At 37.1% G+C, this 21652-nt stretch overlaps 1 protein-coding gene across 2 annotated transcripts in view; it reads left to right on the forward strand.

Annotated features, from left to right (window-relative positions):
- GRID2 (glutamate ionotropic receptor delta type subunit 2) overlaps nt 1-21652 on the forward strand; it is a 1362985-nt gene that overhangs the window by 1149381 nt on the left and 191952 nt on the right. For both annotated transcript variants that reach the window (XM_048212019.2, XM_057309689.1), the window contains exon 12: nt 199-337. In XM_048212019.2, the coding sequence (XP_048067976.1) occupies nt 199-337 (139 nt within the window). The remainder of the gene's footprint in view (nt 1-198; nt 338-21652) is intronic.

The raw sequence follows: 21652 nt of genomic DNA on the forward strand, positions 1-21652 counted from the left end.
GGTCTTACATAGCATCATAAAAGGGAATTAAATATGAAGTAATGAACACAACCAAAATACAGAAATCCATGCTGATGTTGTTAAGTCAAAAGATTTTTTTCAGTACTTAAAAGTTAATTTGGTATTGATTGTGTATGACCTCAGATTCTCAATAAGTGCTTGTTGATGTTCTTTTATTCTATTTGCTTCTTTCCACAGGTGGAGAGGTCCCATACACGACTCTGGCCACTCGAATGATGATGGGGGCTTGGTGGCTATTCGCATTGATTGTCATCTCATCTTACACAGCAAATCTTGCTGCTTTCCTCACTATTACCCGCATCGAAAGCTCCATCCAGTAAGTAGACAAAGATTCCAGTGCCACAAAACATGAGGAATGACAAGAGTAGCCAGAGCTCTTTAAATAAGTAGAAAGTATCTGATAATAAATTTACACCCTCCTTTTGAATAAAGGCTTAATTTTGCAATATGCAAGTATTCCTGTATTGGTAGAACATATTTTATAAAATAAAATTCTGGGTATAATTTTAATATTGTTTCCCACATTTTCCTGGAAGAAAAACACATATTCAGTGTTTTAGCTTCCACAAAATATGACTATGTTTGGACATTGTAAAAAGGAAGGAAAAGGAGTCATACTAAAATATATATATTTCAAGTTTGACAGTACCAGTTTTTGTCTTGAGTCTGTCCCATAAATAACTGAGTAAATAGTTGGATAGACCTTAGATGATTGATAGATGACAGGTAGGGAAAGAGGGAAAGTAAAAGAGAGAGAAAGGGGCAGGAGGAGAGGGAGAGAGAGGGTAGCTCTAAAGAGACAAGACCACATTCTGTTTGTCTCTTCATTACATTGTAGCTAATGTCATAGCTACTGTGGTCATGATTACTGCTGCTTGTTCAGCTGCAATGGTGGCAAGTTGTCACCAACTGTGGTGCACTTACTTGAATCCTAAAAGTTACCTATGTCAATGCCTCAGTTCATGAATGCCACTCCCATGAGCTCCGAGAGCCCGAAGGCCTATGATCCAGCACAGACAGTTCTGCTCCTGTGGTTTCGCGCCATACGATCAGCACCACAGCACAACTCTTGCCTTATTAGAACACAATGTTCTGTATATTGTTTTAAGAAACATTTTCCTGAAAATGTTTTATTCATCCAAGAACAAGATAGTGTAAATTGTCTTAGAGTTAAAGAACATTCTTTCTCAACAAAACTGACAATTCAAAATTATGAATAGATTTGCGAAGGAATTCATTAGGGATTTAATTGATCTTTAAAGAAAAACATAAGAGTTCTTCTTCCCTTTAGAAAAATTTGTAAATGAAGTCCATTAATAGCCACAAAACTATTATAACACAATACTAAAAAATAAAATCAAGAATTAATGCTCTATAAAGAAATGGGGTACTTTTTTTCAGTTGCCTGTGGTATACAATTGAAATCCTCAAATTCAACTAATAATCATAACAGACGGTTAATTATTTCATCCAGTTATTGAAAGTGATGTTTCCAACTTTTCTTATCAAATCAGGCTTCTCAAGTATTTTTCCCAATTATTTAATTGGTGCAAAATCTTCATACCTTCTTCCTACCCTTGTAGCCAGCTCTATGTGGGGCATCAGTTATAAGTGGTACACAGTGAAGTTCATGGAAAGCTTAACTGATGAGTCCATCAGAATCCTATTTTAAGCAATAATGAAAATTACTGCAGTCACCCAGCCAAGAAATCAATGAAATCAGTAAAACTATGAAAATAATAATTAACATTTATTGAGCACCCACAGAAAGCGAGATTGTATTGAATGATTTACATGCATTTGCTCATTTAATACTTACACCATCTTCTGAAATACATACTATTAATAACCCATTTTAGAACTGAAGTTGATAAGTAGCTTGCCCAAAATCATACGGCTAATAAGTGATTGATTAAACACCATACTTTAATCTGTCTGATTATTGAACCTATGTTCTAACTTTACCACTCTAATTCCCATCTCTTGTATGGCCAGTTGTTTTCAGAGAACATTATGAAGGATATGTCATTGTCTTATTCATTGCTAAGTGCGAGGATGTAAAGGGTGTTTCAAATCCTTATTTGGTCTGAGGAAATAAATATCAAAAGTTAGGTGATTTTTATATGGGCACATTTTGTAGGCATACATCCTAACATGAGCGAATTACATCTATAATTGTTATCTGCCATTCAGGGTAGGACCACTTGGCAGATCCAATCAATAGAAATCACATTAAAAGGGGGCGCCTGGATGGTACAGTTGGTTAAGCATCTGACTCTTGGTTTCAGATCAGGTCCTGATCTCAGGGTCATGAGACTGAGCCCCGTGGTTTGCTCCATGCTCAGCATGGAGTCTTCTTGAGATTTTCTCTCCTTCTCCCTCTGCCCCTCATGCTTGTGCTCTTTCTCTCTATATAATAAATAAATAATTTTTTTTTTAAAAAGAAATCACATTAAGAAAAATAGTTTTAAAAACTAAGAGTGTATATCTCACTAATATACTTTGTATCAATTATCTTTAACTTGTCACATTTTGGATGTACTTAAGCTAAAAACCAATGTACCTCATATCTGACTTTGAAACATTTTATATAAATACATGAAGACAATTTAGTAAATAAAATAATTGATTTTACACAATAAATGACAATAGTTAATGGAATAAAAATCATGACTAACATTCGCTAAGAATTTATTATGAATTTATTAAGCATGTTTCATGTATTATCTCATCTATTCCTGAAAAACACCCTGAAAACACAGGCATTACTATTATTCCCATAATGTAGGTGAAGAAACAGAAGTTTGCAGGTTAAATTCTCAAGATCACATAGCCAATAATGTCAGAACTAGAAGTCTAACCCATGTCAATTCGATAACAATCCATGGTCTTACCCACTGAAATTTTTCCTTATCTAGTGATTGTTTTTACAGTTTGTTTGCCTAATCTGCTTCCCTGGGGTTGCAGACCTCATGGTGAGTGTGTGTATCCGAACTATTTAGTCATTACCAACTTTGCCAGCATTAGTTTGTATCTTGACTTTTATGCAATAGCAGTGGGAACAGAAGCCTCTATCAAATTTTACATCCATAAGGTTTCTCTAAAGGTAAAACCTAATGGAAAAAAAGATCATAATTTCACATGATGTTTCCCACAAGTATAGTTCCACAATCCACAATAACTGAGCTTTCATTTCTTAAAAAAATTACTTCTTTCTAATGGCAGCTCACATTATTAAAAGTCAACAGTGGGTATAATAAATCTCCCTTCCTTCTAATCTTATCACTAGACTAATTTTGAAAGGGGAAAAATCTGAGCCAAAGGAGTTAAGAGAAGCCTGATTCTCTCCCCAAACTTAAAGATATCTTCTAATTTCATGCCTCAGCTGCATTGGTAAACATAATTACCAGCAGTGTTTCTTGGAAACTTTTAAAGTTCCATTTGCCACTAATGTCAAACTTTCTTGGAAAATTCTAAGTTTAATTTTTCTTAGAATAAACAAAACCCACAAGGCCATCCAATATCATTCTCCTTAATCATTTATATTCATAAGGTTTGCTCATCACTAAATGAAGTAATGCTTGTCGATGCACCTTTTTCAGCTCATTTTTGCTATGTCATTGGCATACATACACCAGCCCCATGTTCATTCCCAAAAATTCAAAGTTGCTTCTCCAGCCCCAGAGGGACAGAGATAGAGGGAAGTCGGTGAGAGAGAGGGGAAAAGCTGCTACTTCTGAATAGATAGATGGTTGACAGAAACTCTTACATTTTGGTAAGAGAAATCTGATAGATTTTTTCATGAGGAACTGAATACATTTTACAAAATTTATCCCTTTTTCAAAATTAGGTATTTATCCACATCTAACCTTCTAGTTGGCACTTGCCATTAAAATTTTGAAAGTAAAATTTCCCTGAAAATATAATTCCCAAGTTTAATTTTATACCCCTTCAATAATAACTATGTTCTGCTGCTTGATATGATGTCATATGACAGATGATGACACAGTTGGGGTGGGTAATATTGAGGTATACATTTCAATTTCTAAAGGAAAAAGCATGCAATTTCTACAAGACTCTAATAATATTTGGACTTGTTCATTGCGATTGAATGGTAACAACATGTAGCTAATTGTTTTTAGATACCTAGCAAATGGAATGTACTTTTTTCTACTGGTAACCAGGCTAAAATTGGCAACGGTGATATGGAGCATGTGAAGTTTTGAAGCCAATTTCAGAGTAAACACTGGGTAATAACATCATGAACATTAGTTCCATTAGTTTTTGTTGTGATGCAATTTTCAAAAAACCACTTCTTTCACATATAAGGTGAAAAGAGCTATGAGGGAAATCACAGTTGTACAGTTATAGTCATTAATAACTTTAGAATCAGATTGGTCTTCAGTGGTGAAACTTGAGGTCTTTCAATTCCTGGGGCTATAAGTAAGCTTGGGTCTATTTGAAGGGATCCCAAAATCCCACCATATTTTTATGTTTGAAACATTCGTTCACCATTATGTTTGAGGTTGGACTAAACAAATTTTGACTTCATGTAGTCACTGAATAAACTAATTTAGGATAAATTTCTTTCCAAGTAGATGCAAAAAGAGATCCATATTCTATCCTGTCACTGGAGAAGTCTCCTTTTTCCTTAGCATACTAATAACAGGACATTTTTATCCACATTTGCTCACATTTGGAAAAGAAAAAACATACTGAGCATTTGTTTTTCTCAGTGCCACACAATAGACTATGAGCTAGCTTAGAAGTCTAAGTCTGTCACCAGGTCTGGGTACAGAGAGAATGGTAGAACTGGCAGGTGCTCTCTAACGAAATTCTTTCTTTCCTTCCTTTGCCCTCACAAAACTATGTAACTATCTTTAGCAAGTTACTATCCAAAGAGATCATTACAATCCTTCTTTTTGGAAATGGAGGTATTTCTAACTATAAAAACTAAATAAATATATTCCCTTTATTCATTTAATTCAACTGAATAGATATATTTAAACATCATATTAGGTATTGAGTCTAAAAAGATATTTAGATATTATCCCTGAGTCACAATTTAGTTAGAGACATAGGGGTGTAGAATTTGATGACATAGGAAGTATGATAAATTTATTTGTGAAATGCTGTGTGAACATAGGAAAGGAGGGATTTAATTCAATCACTTGGAGAAGAGGGGAAGGAGAAAGGAAGAAAAGCTATCAGGCATCACAGAGGTATCATCTGAGAGTTTGATCTTGAAAGAGAATTTCAAAAGACTGAAGGGGTGGCTTACTGGAGAATATTGACAAAAGCAAGAGAGGTATGAAATTCCTAGGATAGTGTCTAGCAAAGGGCAGATGATCAAAATCTGTTAATTTCCTTCCTGAATTGAGATGGGTGATGTAAGAGTGGCAGGAAATGAAATAGAAAAGAAAAGTGGAACCCAATCCTGAAGAGCATAATAAAGCTTGTTGAAGAATTTAGAATGTTTCCCAGCAATAATGGAGAGTGACATCATTGAAGAAAGACAGCTTTATCTGTGGCACAGACTTGGGTGGGAGAGGAAAGATGTAGAAGTATATGGAAACTAGTAGGTTTCTATTTAATATAAAACCCGAACCACATATCTTCTTGTTTCAAGAGAAATGTGGCTTGAGAAACTTTGTATCTCTAGGTTAACAGTTACATTTAGAGCAGATGCAAGAATATTGCTTAGTTTATTTTTCAAGAGTTTTAAGTAGAAAATGTGGTTGACTACCTCATAACTAAACAGGGAAGAAGAGAGTTACTAGTGTGAGAAAATTCTAGAAATCACTCTGATTGGATCACTTTTCAGAGGCAGTTTTACAGAAAAGTTGCATCTCCATGTCTGCTATTCATGGATTTTTATCCTGCCTGTTATTATTTTTAGCTTTAAGCCATCAAAAAATAAGTCAGACTTATTTTTAGTAAATTTAATGCATTTTCAAAGTAATACAGGGCTACACTGAGAAAATAGGAAAATGCCATAATTTTTGAAGGACAAAGAATTAATAATCCATAGCTTATCATATTGCAATAGGTTCTAGTAATATTTAAACAAGCTTTTTTTAACAGTTTATTTTGAAGTAATTATATATACACAGGAAGTTGTGAAGATATAACATAGTGAGGTCCCATGTACCCTTCACCTAGTTTCCCCCCATGGTTACATCTTAAGTAATTATAATACAATATCAAATCAAGGGAATTGACATGGATACAATGTATGCAAATACTTCAATGCCATTTTATTACATGTACAGAATGTATCACCACCACTGCAATAGTTGTAGAACTATCCTACTATTACAAAAATCTTCATTCTACACTCACTCCTTCTTCCCCACTATCCCCAAACCCTAATAATAACTAATATGTCCTCTCTTCCTGTGATTTTTAATCTTTCAAGAGTGCTATATAAGTTGAATCATACAGTATGTGGCCTTTGAAATAGCCCTTTTATCTCCCTCTCAGCGTAACACCCTTGAGATCTATTCAAGTTGCTGCATGCGTGAATAGTTCATTGCTTTTTATTGCCGACTAGTGATCTCCGGTACTGATGTACCAGTTTGCTTAACAGTTTATCTATTGCGTAGAATTTTGGTTGACTCCAAGTTTTTAGCTATTACAAATAAAGTCGCTAAGGGCATTTATGTGCATTTCTGTTTTTGTATAGATATGTTTTCATTTCTCTGGCATGAAATGACCAGGATCCCAAGTCTCTCCGCCTACTGTTTCACACTTCTTATTCTCTTTTCTCGTACTTCAACTATTATTCCCCTCTATCCCATTCTCTTCTCATTCAAGCTTATGATCCAGAGTGCGGAGTCCAGATGGTTACCTTCCTCCATCCTTAAAATTGGCTTGGAAACCTCCATTATTACCACATCCAATCAAAATAAAGTGCAACTCCATACGTAGCCAAGCATATTGAACCCTTCAAAAGCTGACCCAGCCTCATTTCTCTACTGGTACCAGCTGCAGTCCATTCTCACACTTGTTCGTGCTCCAGTTAAGCCACTCTTGGAGGGCATTTCATACTTCCGTGGAGTTTACATGCTGTTCCCTTTCCCTGAAATGACCTAGAACTCCCTTCTCTTCTGGCATCACCTGTTTGCACAAGCACAATTAGCCATTACATGTGTGTCTTCTCTTTGAGAGTATAAATTCTTCAAAGGCAAGAGCTATGCCATATTCATATTTGTGCCCGTAGTGTGTCCCCGAATGCCTGGTACGTAGTATTAATAACAGCAGCTAACATTACTGGGTGCTTGCTATATGACAGACACTTTCCTAAATGCTTTGCTTAGATTTTCTCATTTAATTCCTAATAGCCCCATGAGAGATATATTATTTTCATCTCCATTGTGAAGATGATAAACCAAAAGCTAGGATAGTAAATCCAGGCAATCTGGCACCAGAAGCCTTGTCTTAATCAGTGGACCATATCATGCATGTACAATTAGCAAATACACTGAAACTTTATCAAACAAAATAAATAAACAAATGAATAAATGAGTGAATGAAAACCACAAGGGTCACTATAAGTTTTCTGAAAAATAAAGAGTTCTGCAGGAAAGAATCAATGGCTGAATTATATTTAGCTAAGTTAATTTCAGATATTTCTAAGTTACGTGGTATCCTAGAAACAGGCACAGGAGACCATGCATTTAAATAAATCTGCATTCAAATCCTTTGCCACTTATTAGTGGAATGATCTTGTCATTTTCCATAAGCATTTTAAGCCTTATTTTCCCTAAGGGTAAAAAGATAATGGGTTCAACTTCATAGGTTTAATGTAAAGGATAAATGGGAAAGAAAGAGACATAAATAACAGCACAGTGCCAGGATACACCCTACATTTGCTTCCATTTTTCTGCTTGTTCTCTAGGAGCTCATGTGGATTCCTTGGACTGTTCTTCCCTCCACCCTTTTCCGTGGTGCCCATCACTATCATTTTTACTGTTTTTCCACAATTCCATACACTCAATTTTTCCTTCCCCCTGGCCCCCCTAGCTAGGCCTCAGAGTTCCTTGTTGTTGCTGCATTCCTTCAGGCATAGCAGCCATGGCCCACCCTCACGGTCCAGCTTCCTGGGTGTTGTCTTCTTGTCTCGCCATTTAATCCTCCAAGCCCCCAAATGTTAAGAAAAAAAATAAATAACACTGGCTGTCAGGGAGCCTTATCCAAATGTAAATATAAATAAGGACTTGGCTGAATAACTCACTGTTGTCTCACCTTAGCTTCATTAAGTATCACTACGGTCAAGCTGCTACTCATGGTGACTGCACTGACCCTGGGTCAGGACATGTGTTTGTCAGGCAAGTTTTCTCTCTTAACTCCTCTTTACTTGGCCCTCTTCTAGCACAGCTCAGAAACTGCTGCCTCCGTGTCGCCGTCCCCACAGTGTTCATAACTAGATTCAGTGTCTCCCTCTTTTTTTTTTTTAAACCACTTTGCCTCTGCCCAGCTTACACCCTGAATTACACGCACCCCTGTGCTGGGGCAGTACTCTGCTTGTTTTACCTTCTCACTTAAAATGTGTATTCTTGAGCATGCTTGTATCACCTTTGCATCAGCACAGCACATTGTGTAACTTACTGAGTGCATAGCTGGTTACAGGTAAATATTCACTGAATAATGAACCAGAAAGGCGGTTTCTTAGAATCTAGCCTGAGACTGTGGAACCTCACGATTTGTTTATGTACCTCATAACAAATCAGGAAGAAATATGAAAGCCATTTTTGTGTGCCGTTATTCCGGAATAAGAGAAGGAGCCCCAAATGGTATGTCATCGAGGTTTTCTTAGTGTCTCACCCACTTCGGGCTTCCAGGGGGAGGCTACTTCATAGCTCTCAGCAGGGAATTGCACACTTTATTAATAAGGAACAGCCAAAATCAAGGTCGCTGAAGTGAGCTGGGCTTGATTCATACCACTTTTATGTTTCAGTTTAGTACAGAATTGTATAGACTTAGCTCCAGAGTACACAGATTCTACAGAGAGGAAGACATTCATCTTCCTCTGCATTGTTCGGTGTTGAAATGGCTTACTTGCCAAAGCACTTAAGTACTACAGGGATGGATGTTTTATAAACATATAGCCATCTAGATATTATAGACCATGATTTTCTCTTTTTGAAAAAAAATTAAAACTCTCAGAGTTTTTCAAAGTCACCCTTCAGTGAGCATTTAATTAAAAGTTGTCTCCCACTTTATTTGTGCTAACATTGCTATAGACTCTTATTTACACTGAGCTCACCGAGATGAAAACTTTGCCAAACTAATAAGTGCCCACAACCCCTAACATGATCTTCTTCTAGACAAGCAATTATTCTAAGCAAGTCAAGTCCTTCCCTCGTTCTTTCTTCCCAGGCTTCATCATCTCAACCCAGAAACCTATTAAGAACTTGAAAGTATAAATTCCTGTCTCCTCTCTATTTCTTGTTTTCCTTCCTTACCTGAAATCAGCTGAATGAATAAATTCTATCTACCAAAAGTATGTGGATACGATAAAAACCCTATACTCAGGAGTACTTGGTTGAGTCATTTCAGAAGAGCTGGTTTGAGTATGCGGCATGTTTTTGTGAAACTAATGTAGGAAGAATACATGAGAGAAATAGTGACAGTGGGATCGGCAGGCAGGGCTGTAGGGTAGAATGCTGCTGAAGGAGACTGGAGACCTGCTAGTTCAAGGGTTCAAGCCTCGTTCTTGCTATTAAAGAATAAGGCAAGTTGTTTTTTTTTTTTTTTTAATTTTTATTTTGTTATATTAGTCACCATACAGTACATCCCCAGATGTTGATGCAATGTTCCATGATTCACTATTTGCATATAATACCCAGTGCACTATGCAATACGTGCCCTCCTTACTACCCATCACCGGCCTATCCCAATCCCCCACCCCTCTGAAGCCCTCAGTTTGTTTCTTTAAACCACTTTGTACTTTAGCTTTCTGTCTTTAAAAATGTGATCCATTCCTCCTCTCGCTGCACAAATATTTGTTCCACAGTTTGAAAGTTATTTTCAATGTCCCTTCATCTGTACAATTCTCTATCAACTACACGAATGAGGTATCTTATTAAACAAAGTCTGAAATAACAGATGAAAATACATTCACATATTCTTCTTACAAAAGAAATCCTAGATTGTAAGGCAGAACTGAAAGGAAACTCTTGGTTTGCCGTATCTTCTTTTTTTTCTTTCTTTCTGTTTCTCTTGTGTCACCTTTCTTTCTCTGTCCTCTCCATCACACCAGCAATCTTGATGTGCTGACCCCCACCCTCTGCTAAGTGTCTGTTTGACCCCATTAGTTCTCTGATCCTCTTAGTTGCTCTGCAAGTTCCTGTCATCTAAAGATAGTCAATTTATTTTTAATGACTTTCTCCTCCACTCCTACACACGCACACACACACACATTCACTACACACACCCCTACTACACCCCCTGTTTCTCAAACCCTGATCTTTTAACCTAAACACAAAGTTTAAAAATTGCCAGATGCCCCAGATCATGGCATGTCATGGAGAAGATAAAGAACAGATCTGCGGGTGGCTTCCTGGGTGGTTTTTTCAGATGAAGATTGCCATTTTCTCAGACCAATGCTGCAGAATCCTCAGAATTGCTGCTGAATGGGGCAGGGGTTGGGAGGGGGGTGGGGGGACCTTTCCAAAACATTTTGGGCATTTATAATCTGAATGACTATTAATAAGGCCTGACTGCGGACATAAGGACATGCATTTTATGTATACATTTAGTCGAAATTTTTCAAAAAAGAAATATACCTAATTGGGAATAAAGCATAATTTCTCTAAATGATTTTTTTTTTAAATTCTTTGGAGAGATCCACAGTCCTACTGCACTGGGAAGAAAGAAAATATATTTCGTATTTGGGAAATTTAAGTTATCAGTAGAAACCTGGTCTCCTGCTCTGTGTTATGAAGAGCCAGGATCTTTGTTTTTAGATGGATTCATTAGAATCCTCCCTGAAACAATGCCCTTCCACCTTACTTTGACAGTAGTGTTCTACTGGGCCTTCAAATAGGCTATTAAATTTGCCCTGCTGTTATTCCTGGTCACTTCTTTCTCTTCAGTTATTTCTTTCCACTATGAATAATTTGATAATGTGATTAAAGTTTTTGAGCTCCTTAAAAGAACTTACAGGGGCGCCTGGGTGGCACAGCGGTTAAGCGTCTGCCTTCGGCTCAGGGCGTGATCCTGGCGTTAGGGGATCGAGCCCCACATCAGGCTCCTCCGCTATGAGCCTGCTTCTTCCTCTCCCACTCCCCCTGCTTGTGTTCCCTCTCTCGCTGGCTGTCTCTATCTCTGTCAAATAAATAAATAAAATCTTTAAAAAAAATAAAAGAACTTATAACAGCAAAAAAAAATGCAAATTACTATCGATTCCTCATTTGAATCTACATCGTATTTTATTTGGGTCATTTTTCGTGTAGTAGTATTATGTATTATTGTATCACAGCTTGTTAGCAGGCTGTATGTGAAGTTATGATCAATGGTTCAATGTCAGCCTTGGAGGGTATATTGAATAAAGTTTTTCCCATAAGTCAGCACTGGCCCTGGTTCTAATGAACATTTTCGGTGTTGATTTGAAGTATAGAATAGGGAGTGAGCTTATTAAACATGCAGATTACTTTATATTGAGTAGGGGTGATTATTGACTAGAACCACACTGCAAGAATTCATAAAGACCTTGGCAAATTAAACAAGGTGATCATAAGTGAGACGAAGCTTAACAGGGACAAATATGTAATAATTCACTCAGAGATGGAAAAAAACTGTGTGTCTGTGTGTCTGTTTGTGTATGTATCTATAATAATTTAAAACTGGAGGTGAAGACAGTTTCAGAATGAATCATCTGTCCATTACAAATTTGAAATATAATGTTGGTGTTTATGAAGAAAATGGCCAAAGTCACCTAGTAGTGTAAAAGTTGTTAGGGCTTTTTAAGCACTATTATGACCTATTTATAAGGTCCATAAGTTACACAAAAATTACCATAGAAAAGGAAAAGATGCCTTAGCTAATAACAATGTAAAAAAGTGAGCAATAGATCCTGTGGGTAAGAACTACAGGAATTTAGTGTTAAACTCAACAAGGAAAAGCTACAGGATGAAAACGAAGAAGTATTTTATTATATAAAGAAATATTGTACTGGAGGTGACGAGTAGCTAGTGTCCATTTTCACTGAGAAGAAAATGAGAGGCTTATGAGAAGTAGGCGAGTTTTCGGTTAGGCATGAATAAGAGCTTCCTGGCGTTAAGTTTTCTAAGTCAGTAAAGTGCCTAAGGAAGAAGAATAAGGTCCGTTTTGGAGGCCGGCTTTTATACCTTAAGATATATCATCGAATTATGCGATACCTCCAGGAACTCTTCCAAATTCTCTGATGTTATGATTTTATTAGGGTTCTTTCTTAACACCATTTAGAAATGTGTTGATCCTCAGGGAAATTTATGGGAATTAGTCAGGTCTTTCCTATATTTTCAATGATGTTAGAACATAAAAATCTGTTCTATTGAAGTCCATTGGATTATTTGAGGATATCATCTTAACATAAATTTTACAATCAGCTGATAGTCAACGGTGACATTATGATATGCTGACCATACAAATTTAGGATAGTTCCATATTTGTTCATAGTGACCTGGGGTAAATAAATATTGCATCTTTTTCATAGTATCTCAGGAAAACACTGCACATACTTTCTACCTTACACAAATTATTGCAGGGTAATTGAATTTAAAGAATACTGGGGCCTTTTGTAATAGAGTTTGCTTAATTAGTGTATACATCAATATCTATATGTATCATGAAAGGCTACTTTAGTTAACTAATAAACTATTTAAGGTAGAGAGCAGGGTGAAAAATGACAATTCTGTCAGCAGGTAGAAAAATACAGTGTCTTTCACATGTCGGGATTCAGAATTCATGATGTGACCAAATTAGTTCCTAGCTTATAATGTGGGTCAGCAAGTCAGAGAAGCCAACCAGATTTTCCATATTTTCTCACATCTGTATAGCATTGTCATTTTGGAGAGAATTTAACACTCATTTTTTTAATTATGCCTAAAAGCAATAAAAAAGGCAGAGTGTTTCCATCCTCCTTTGCCGTCTCTAAAATGACCTATCATATCCACAAACCAAATCAACTTTTAAATGTGCACGGAATGCATATCTCTTCAAGTGCAGGAGAATGTTCCCTCAAGTAGTTCACGATGTCCATCTTTATCAACGGCATCTATTTTATATGAATTTCCAGTGTTACCTGTGACCATCTTACCTATAGTGCATGGCAGATGGGGTTGCCCCTGACTACTCTGTGAGGGAGAAGGTGCAGGAAATATTTCTCAATCTCTCAGGAAAGACTTGAGAGTCATCTCAGCAATCTACCATGCAGGGACAGCATTCAGAAGGAGAAGTGTCCTCTTCATGAGGACTACTACGCTTTTTCTAGACCAAGCACACTTGAAACATCAGCCATAGAAACATTTTTCTAAATGTCTCCTCAGGCAAGGAAAACAAAAGCAAAATTAAACCATTGGGACTATTCCAAAAGAAAAAGCTTTCTCACAGCAAAGGAAACCATCAACAAAACAAAAGACAACCTACCGAATGGGAGAAGATACTCGCACAGGATCTACCTGACAAGGGGTTAATAGCCAAAATATATTTAAAAACTTACACAACTCAACACCTAAGTAAATAAAATAAATAAGTAGTTCTTAAAAGTAAAGATCAAATAAATATTCTAAAGAAGTTCACAGCACAAAGACCTGAAGCTGTTTTTTATCTAATTTACTCTGTTGAGGCCCATAAGGGCAGGTTTGAGGGCAGGTGAGGTGTGTAGGACAGGAGCACAGAGGGGACAGAACAGAGAGACAAGCAAAGACCACCATTCGGACCTTATTTGAATGTCCCACATGGAGCCACCCTTATCCTCTGACCCTCCTCTGTAAATCCTCACTCCTCTTCGGTCCTCATACAGCCCCTCTTATGAAGCACCCTCTCCGTCCTAGGGGGCCTCCCTTGGGAAACTCTCCTTGTGTCCACAAGTAAAAAATCCTAGCCCTCTGCCTTCCCTGGTGTCATTCAAATTTGTTGACCTCAGAATTTCGGCTTCTGCGTCTTGAGAAGGAAGAAACTCTGGCACTTTGAGAGGAAGGAAGACCCACTTTACTGCTCCACCAGATATTGCTGTGCCTGAGTTCTTTCTGAATCACCCTGCCCCACAAATTATACTTTTAGGCTATACAATCTAATCTTTAATGAGAAAACCGTATTTCTTCCACTAACATGACTTTGATCTTAATCTTTTTAAAAGAAGGAAGTTAACATTACTGGGCCAAAGACCCTTAACCTCGTCTCTGAGCCTGTTTTCAGTAAGTAGCGGCACCCCTCATGCACTTAAGAAGCTCTCACTGTGTCTCCAGTAGGGACTGAGCCGTCGGCAATCCAAACTGTCTTCTGACATGAAGAAACGTTAGTCTTGCTTGCCCCATCCTTGATCCTTGATACCCTTATATTTCATCAGATTTTCTGTATAAACCTGTGTCTGAGAGGGTCTGGAAAACTTCACTGAGGAGAAGGAGCGACTAAAATGCGGAATGTGGTTTCTCAGAGCACAAGTGGCCATTGGCCAGACTGCAGATAGGAAAATGGAAAGCCTTTCTGTGGTCCATTCTCTTATAAGGAGAACATACACATTCTCCTTCCTCTTTATGTAAACACTCAACCCTGGAGAGAAAAAAATTAATTTAGTTTTTGGTAATAATACTCAGTATTACCAAAGGTGACTATTCTTTCCTTGTTCCAGTGCTTATCTCTTCCCTAGCTACTAAAATCATGAGTTCTTTTTTATTTTTTAATCATTTCGGTTAGCAGAATTAGTTGAGCAGTTTTCTTAACCATTTCAGCTTGCTTCTGAAATTTTAGTCAGAAATCACTTATCAAACGAACCACTACTTATTAGCTCCGTTTCCACAATGCTTTGACAAGTATCCCTTTCAGGAACAGACATTCTACTTTGTACCAGGTCCTATGTGTACCAGAACTATGGATTATAACTTTAGCTTCTCCACATACTTTATTTCAGTTCTATTTGTTTGGGTTTTCTTTTTTATTTGCCTTGCCTCTGAATTTATTTATTTTACATACATGGCAAAATGTCTTGTTAAGCAATTCACTGGTAGTCTGATAAAGCTTTTGCAGCTGATTTTGTTACAGGGGAAATTTCCAAAGCTCCCTTAAAAATTAGTTGTTGTTTTTTTAAACTACAAAATACTGCTGGCCATCGTTAGTCACCCACAGAATGGCTGGTAATATATAATAAAAATCCCATTTTTATGCGATGCTAGTTTAATGGGAATGCTGCCTTTCCAAGATGAAAGCATGTTTCTAGTAAAAATGAGTAGCCAAAATATGTGAGCCTCATTGACTCCTATTTTCCAGACCCTGGGCTAGGTTCTGAGTTTCAAGGATGAATTTAAAGAAAAATTATGGGGATCAACAACATGTATTCTAATGAGTTAAACAAAGAAGTAACATTTCATAACAGAATGCTAAAATGTGAACATATTCTAAGTGTTAGAAGAGCACTAAAGAGGCAGTTGAGTTTGACCTTGACCGTGAAGGGAAAGAATTCACCAGGTAGACAAGGAGATACCTTGTGCAGAGCAAATGCTTACCAAGCAAGGAATGATGAAATGGTCTGTTTGTCCTATAATGGGAGTATGAATGAGGCAAAAGTGTGTTTCTAAGAATAGAAAAAAATTTTAGGCCAAATTTTGGAAGGCTATTGAGTGCTATGGAGTTGGGAGATTTTTTCTAAGGGCAATGGGGTATATAGGAAGTATTTAAATAAGACAGGGATAGGATCAGACTTATATATCAGAAAGAACACTTCAGCTGTGGTGTGGAGGATGGATTAGAGGGGGGTGAGAATAGAGATAGGGACAAGATTTAGAAATAAGTCTGTAGGGGTGCCTGGATGGCTCAGTCGGTTAAGTGTCCGACTCTTGATTTCCTCTCATATCATGACCTCAGGGTCCTGGGATTGAGCCCCTCGTCAGACTTCAGGATTACCATGGAATCTGCTTGGGATGCTCTCTCTCCCTCTCCCTCTGTCCCTCCTCCTGCTGCACTCTCTCTCTCTGTCTCTCTGAAATAAATAAATGAAATCTTTTAAAAAAATAAAGAGTTCTCTAGATAGAAAAGATGAAAGTATTAGCAATGAGAGGACAAAGGTAGTGAGAGATTTGTAAGATTCAGGAAGTAAAATATATAGAAGTTGATGAAAGATTAGATGAGATGGGGACTTAGAAAGGCCATGGGTGTGGAATCTGAAATGAATTTAATTGGTGGGGAAAATAAGGATATGGCAATTCCAAAAATTACAACAGAGCATAACAGTGATCATAATAAGAGTAATAGTGGTAGTAGTGATAATAGATAAACAATAATAAAATACCAGTAATGGAGCACTTATGAAGTGTTAAGTACTAAGGTAAGTGTCTTGTATCAATCCACATCAAACCTCCACATACCTTATTACAAAATTATTATTTTCCCTATTTAATAGGGAAATGTATTGCAATTTAGAGAAAATTAAATAACTTGTCCAAGAATTGAAATTCAAATCTTGGCATTTTCAAAGCCCAGATTTGTAGAAACTAAGAGGTTGCCCAGTGCTGGCTATTGGCTGTACCTCTCAGAGGCAGGCCTGCTTTACCTAAACACCTCAGTCCACTTTGCAATACTTATCTCTTCTTCTTAGGTCACAATGACACTAAATCTCAGTCTAGTGGATCTTTATTTGGCATATTAGTTGTTCTTTTAAGTTTTAAATTTTGGAGCAATTTTTTTTTTTTTTTTCTGGAAAACCTGCCTCTGAATTCTCCAAGCTCTCAGCTGCTACCACCAGTGAACAGCAGTGGGCACAGGCGGGCTTTTAATGTGCTTACTGATGGGCTCTTAGAGCTGGACCAATATCTTCTCCTTTGGTAGCTGCTGATATCAGCATCCGGAGGAAGAAACTGCCGGAGAAAAAAACCTGAACTGAGTTAGAAGCCACTGTTTTTATGTCCCCACTTGTTTGTCTCTCTTCCACAGTCAGCCCCTTTGCCTGTAGCATTTAACACCCACCCTATCGACCGCGTTCCATTTTTTTTCACCCTGAAGAAAAATTCCTTCTGATGTGATAACTTAAATTGACTTGTCCTATTCCATTAAAAATGGGACTAGACTTACAATTCCCCAGAGTTAGAGCTGGAAGCTGTTTGTTGGTGAGCATTCCACGAAACCAAGCTCAAATGTTGAAAATGAAGATGGAAAAGAGAGATTTGTAAGTGTTATTTTAAAGTTTATATGGGTAAGATCTATTCTCTTGTTAAAGAAAAAGAGGTAGAAATATGAGTGAAAGTTCACTACAAAGGGGAGAGGCATTGGATTTTTAATTAGTTCACAATTTTAAAAATGTAATTAAGTAGCAACACGTTCAAAGTTATGACAATTCAGTATCAAAGATTTATAAAATCTTGTACTTGGAAAGGAAATGAAACTCTAATTCTTCCCCAGTTCATGAATCTCCTCTTCAACGATATAAAGAGGTCATCCTGCCACATACCAAAATCCATTAGAAATTATTAAGTAGGGCATTATTAGGATATGGATCATTATAATAATAATCTCCATATAAAACAATAGAGGGGTGCCTGGGTAGCACAGTCGGTTGAGCATCCGACGCTTGGTTTCAGCTCAGGTCATGATCTCAGGGTCTTGAGATCAAGGCCCAAGTCCCGCGCCATGCTAAGCAGGGAATCTCAGATCTTCTCCCTCTTCCTCTGCCTCTCCCGCTCATGCTCTCTCCCTTCCCCTCTCTCCGTCTCACTAAAATAAATAAATCTTTTTTGGGGCGCCTGGGTGGCACAGCGGTTAAGCATCTGCCTTCGGCTCAGGGCGTGATCCCGGCATTCTGGGATCGAGCCCCACGTCGGGCTCCTCCGCTAGGAGCCTGCTTCTTCCTCTCCCACGCCCCCTGCTTGTGTTCCCTCTCTCACTGGCTGTCTCTATCTCTGTCAAATAAATAAATAAAATCTTTAAATAAATAAATAAATAAATAAATTTTTTTAAAAATATTAAAATAAAACAAAAATAAAGCAATAGATAAGTTGGTTGAATGCTGACATGACAGGTCCTCTTGTACTCACCCTTAGTCACTCCTACTCTCCCCATTTATAGTTGAGGAAATTCAGGTTAATAGGGGTTAACATCACACTGCTCATAAATAATCTATCTGCTCAAGTTGAAAATCTAACTGACCCAATGTCAGAGCTACTGCAATCACAAATATCTAATATCAGAGAATCACATGTATCAAAATTAATCTTCTATGCTTGAAGGGTTTTAAGTGTTTATCTTTCTTATGGAAAGAGTTTGCAATCAGCCTAGATCCACCCAAATTCCTGAAATTGACTTCACAGAAGTGCCCTAAATTACAGGTCCTAAGTACATGTAATGTTCATGCAAATAAGTAAATATCACTTACCTATCAGCTCTCAGTGTTCTTTAGTATCCATGGGTTGCTAGTAGTATCGGACACCAGGAGAAATAAAAGTAGAATTTTGAAAAGATGATGGGAAAACAAGGCTGATTAGAGTGGCAAACCATTTGCTTTCTTTTATTATTCACCATTTAGAACTATAGACCCTCATTTTTGTGTTTGTTTGTTTTTAATTTTGTGTGCATGAGTGGGCGTGTGGGGTTGGGAGAGGATTCAAGTATAACAGACCTGCGGAGTGACCATTTGCTGAGTTTTATGTGGGTAAATGTGAGTTGTGTGAGATTAAGTGGAGAAATGGAATATAGTAGTATGAGTATATTCCAAGTTAACTCTTTTCTAGAATGCTCTAGATTTTCCCACTTCCTCTGTGGCCTGGGTATGCATTGTCAATTGTTAAGAATGAAATGACAACAGTAGCCGTGGTAAATTAATCTGTATATCAGGTACTTATTAATTATTTTAAAATTATTTTACATTTAAAACAATGATTTGGCAAATCTAAACAATACTCAGATGTTGAACTTCAGGTACAATTTTTTTAGGATTACCACTTGTAGAATAATTTACCAGATTTCTTTTAAGGGTTCATGCTACACGCCATACCATTTCTGCTGATATTAGTCTAAAATCTTACTAGCATGAAGATAACAAAATGACCACATAAAATGGTCACTGTCTTTCTGTGTCGGGCTCCTAAAACAGCTTAGACTTCCTGTAATAAGCTGTTTGCGCTCACTTCATGTTGCTTCATTTCATTTTTGTCACCTTTGGTGCTATCTCAGTGCACTATAATGGAACGATGCGGAATCAGACAAGCTGTAATTTTTATTGCAAGCATATCTCAAGGCAAATTTATAAGCTGAACTTGATATCAGAAATGAAGCTAGAGGGAATATGCCTTTGTTCTAAGTTCCAGAATGCTCTGCTATTCTAAATTTGAAGTGTGTTGAAAATAATTTTTTTTTCTGACAACAGGAATTTCACATAGGCAATATATTAAGAAATTCCTTTAAAATTTTTATTGTGTACAAATCAATTTCACCAACAAACCTGTTTGTATTACAATTCTATATTCAAGTTGTAAAGCTGATATTGAAGGTGATGTAATGCCACAGAAACCTGATTATATTAATGATCCTAATATTTGATTTCAATTTTCTTTTCATGAAAAGCTAAGAGGGAGTGTTAATTTATTTAATGGTATTTTCTTGGTATGACTATTTTGGCAAACAAATTATATATTTCAGTATGGGCATACAAACATTTTAGATTATGATCTCACCACCACCAAATTGAAAGCTTCTGAGAATTATAACAAAGATTGATTGCTGAACCTTCTAAGCAGCTGGTGGTCATTCCTATCCTGGGAGGGTCTCTGATGAACTGTGACATGGCCTTCTCCAGCCATGAGACCTTCTGTTTCTAGAAGGTGCAAGCTCCATACAACTACCTAGCATAGGTCCTTGTACTTATAGGTACTGAACAAATTGCTATTTGCTGTTGCTGTTATAACCTGTATTGAAATGTTTCATTTCTTTTTCCTGTGTTACCACTTTAGAGCATCCTCCACTAAACGGTGGGAAATATGTTAAAATGTTAATGTTTTGAATAGTTTCACTCATACTACTGGAAACAGTAGTCAGTGAGAAGTACATGGTCTTGGAAAACAAGTCTTATTGCTATACTGTTAACACGATAATTATGGGATGTCCCAGGAGCAAATGCCCTGTTACTCTCCTATGAGGTTGTACCCTAGCCTTCGCCCTCAATTATTCTTCATACTGTCCCTTTATTTTTTTTATAAATGACAGAATTAGTTTAATAGTTGTAGAATATTCCAGTAAATTTTTCCTTGGAAATAGTCATTTTTAGATGCATCATTTTATGCAGAAGTACAGAACAAAAAGGAATTATCAGGGTGGTGTCCGTAGAGTAAATGATACACATCAACAACCTAAAACTCAATAAAATGTAGATTAAATGTTGCTGAAAGTTACCATTAGAAATTGGCACGAATACTCCTCTAGCAAACACAGCCCATAATTTATTGTTTGCAATACAGTTTGCACAAGATGGAAACTGGTGACCTGCAAGAGTATTCCCAATACCCTTGCCCAATGCTAGTGTTGTTTGCAAAGGCCTCCAGGAAATCATTAGCAAACTCCATCTAGAAACAGACCAAAAGGTGAGAGGTATACATAACATGAGATTCATGACCCATGGTTGTGGAGGGCTGTGATTATTCTTGTTCAAAATATGGTATCGTGTTTCAGAGGTTAGTGAGCTCGAATATGCCGGCGTCTAATTTTGAACAGCATGCCACAGACACGTATTTGTTCTTAACCCTCAGTCATTAGAGTTGAGCACCTACACGAACTCAAATGAGCTTCAGTGCAGCAGGAATCGGGTCTCCGAGTTAGAAAGTATAGAGTGGCTCAGAAACTTAAATGTAAGGAAATTGACCACCAATTTGAGATGAATAACCTAGGACAAGTAGACACTATCTGTAACTCAAAGATCGATGTGAAAATCCTGATCATTATTCTGTAGGAGAGAAAGCTGAAAATATATTCAGCTTTCCAGAAGCATGAATTTTATTCTATCTGAATACAAATAGACGTCTCTCTCTCTCCCCCTCTCTTTCTCTCTCTTTCACCCACAGACACATACATGCACGTGCACACACACAAAGTTAAATATAGCAAAAGAAATATAGAAATAAGAGGCAGCATCTTGCAGTAAAAATACTATAGCCTTTGAAGCCTCACTGACTGTGCCACACTGAGCAAATGCCTTATACTCTCAACCTGAGTTTTCTCATCTATAAAATGGGTGAAATATTTCTGAGAAATGGGGCATTGCTGGGAGAATAATGTATGTCAGTTGCTGGCGTGTATGTGGTAGCCACTTGTTAAATAGTGACTAACATAAATACTAATTTTTAAGTGTACACTTGACCTCAAAATATGCTGTTTATGCAAAATGTAATTATTTTTAAAAATATGTAAGCATTGCCACCTAAAAGAACATAGGCTTAGAGTTTATAACATA

Source organism: Ursus arctos, unplaced genomic scaffold (assembly GCF_023065955.2).
Source record: "Ursus arctos isolate Adak ecotype North America unplaced genomic scaffold, UrsArc2.0 scaffold_9, whole genome shotgun sequence".
In the NCBI taxonomy this organism is placed as follows: Eukaryota; Metazoa; Chordata; class Mammalia; order Carnivora; family Ursidae; genus Ursus; species Ursus arctos.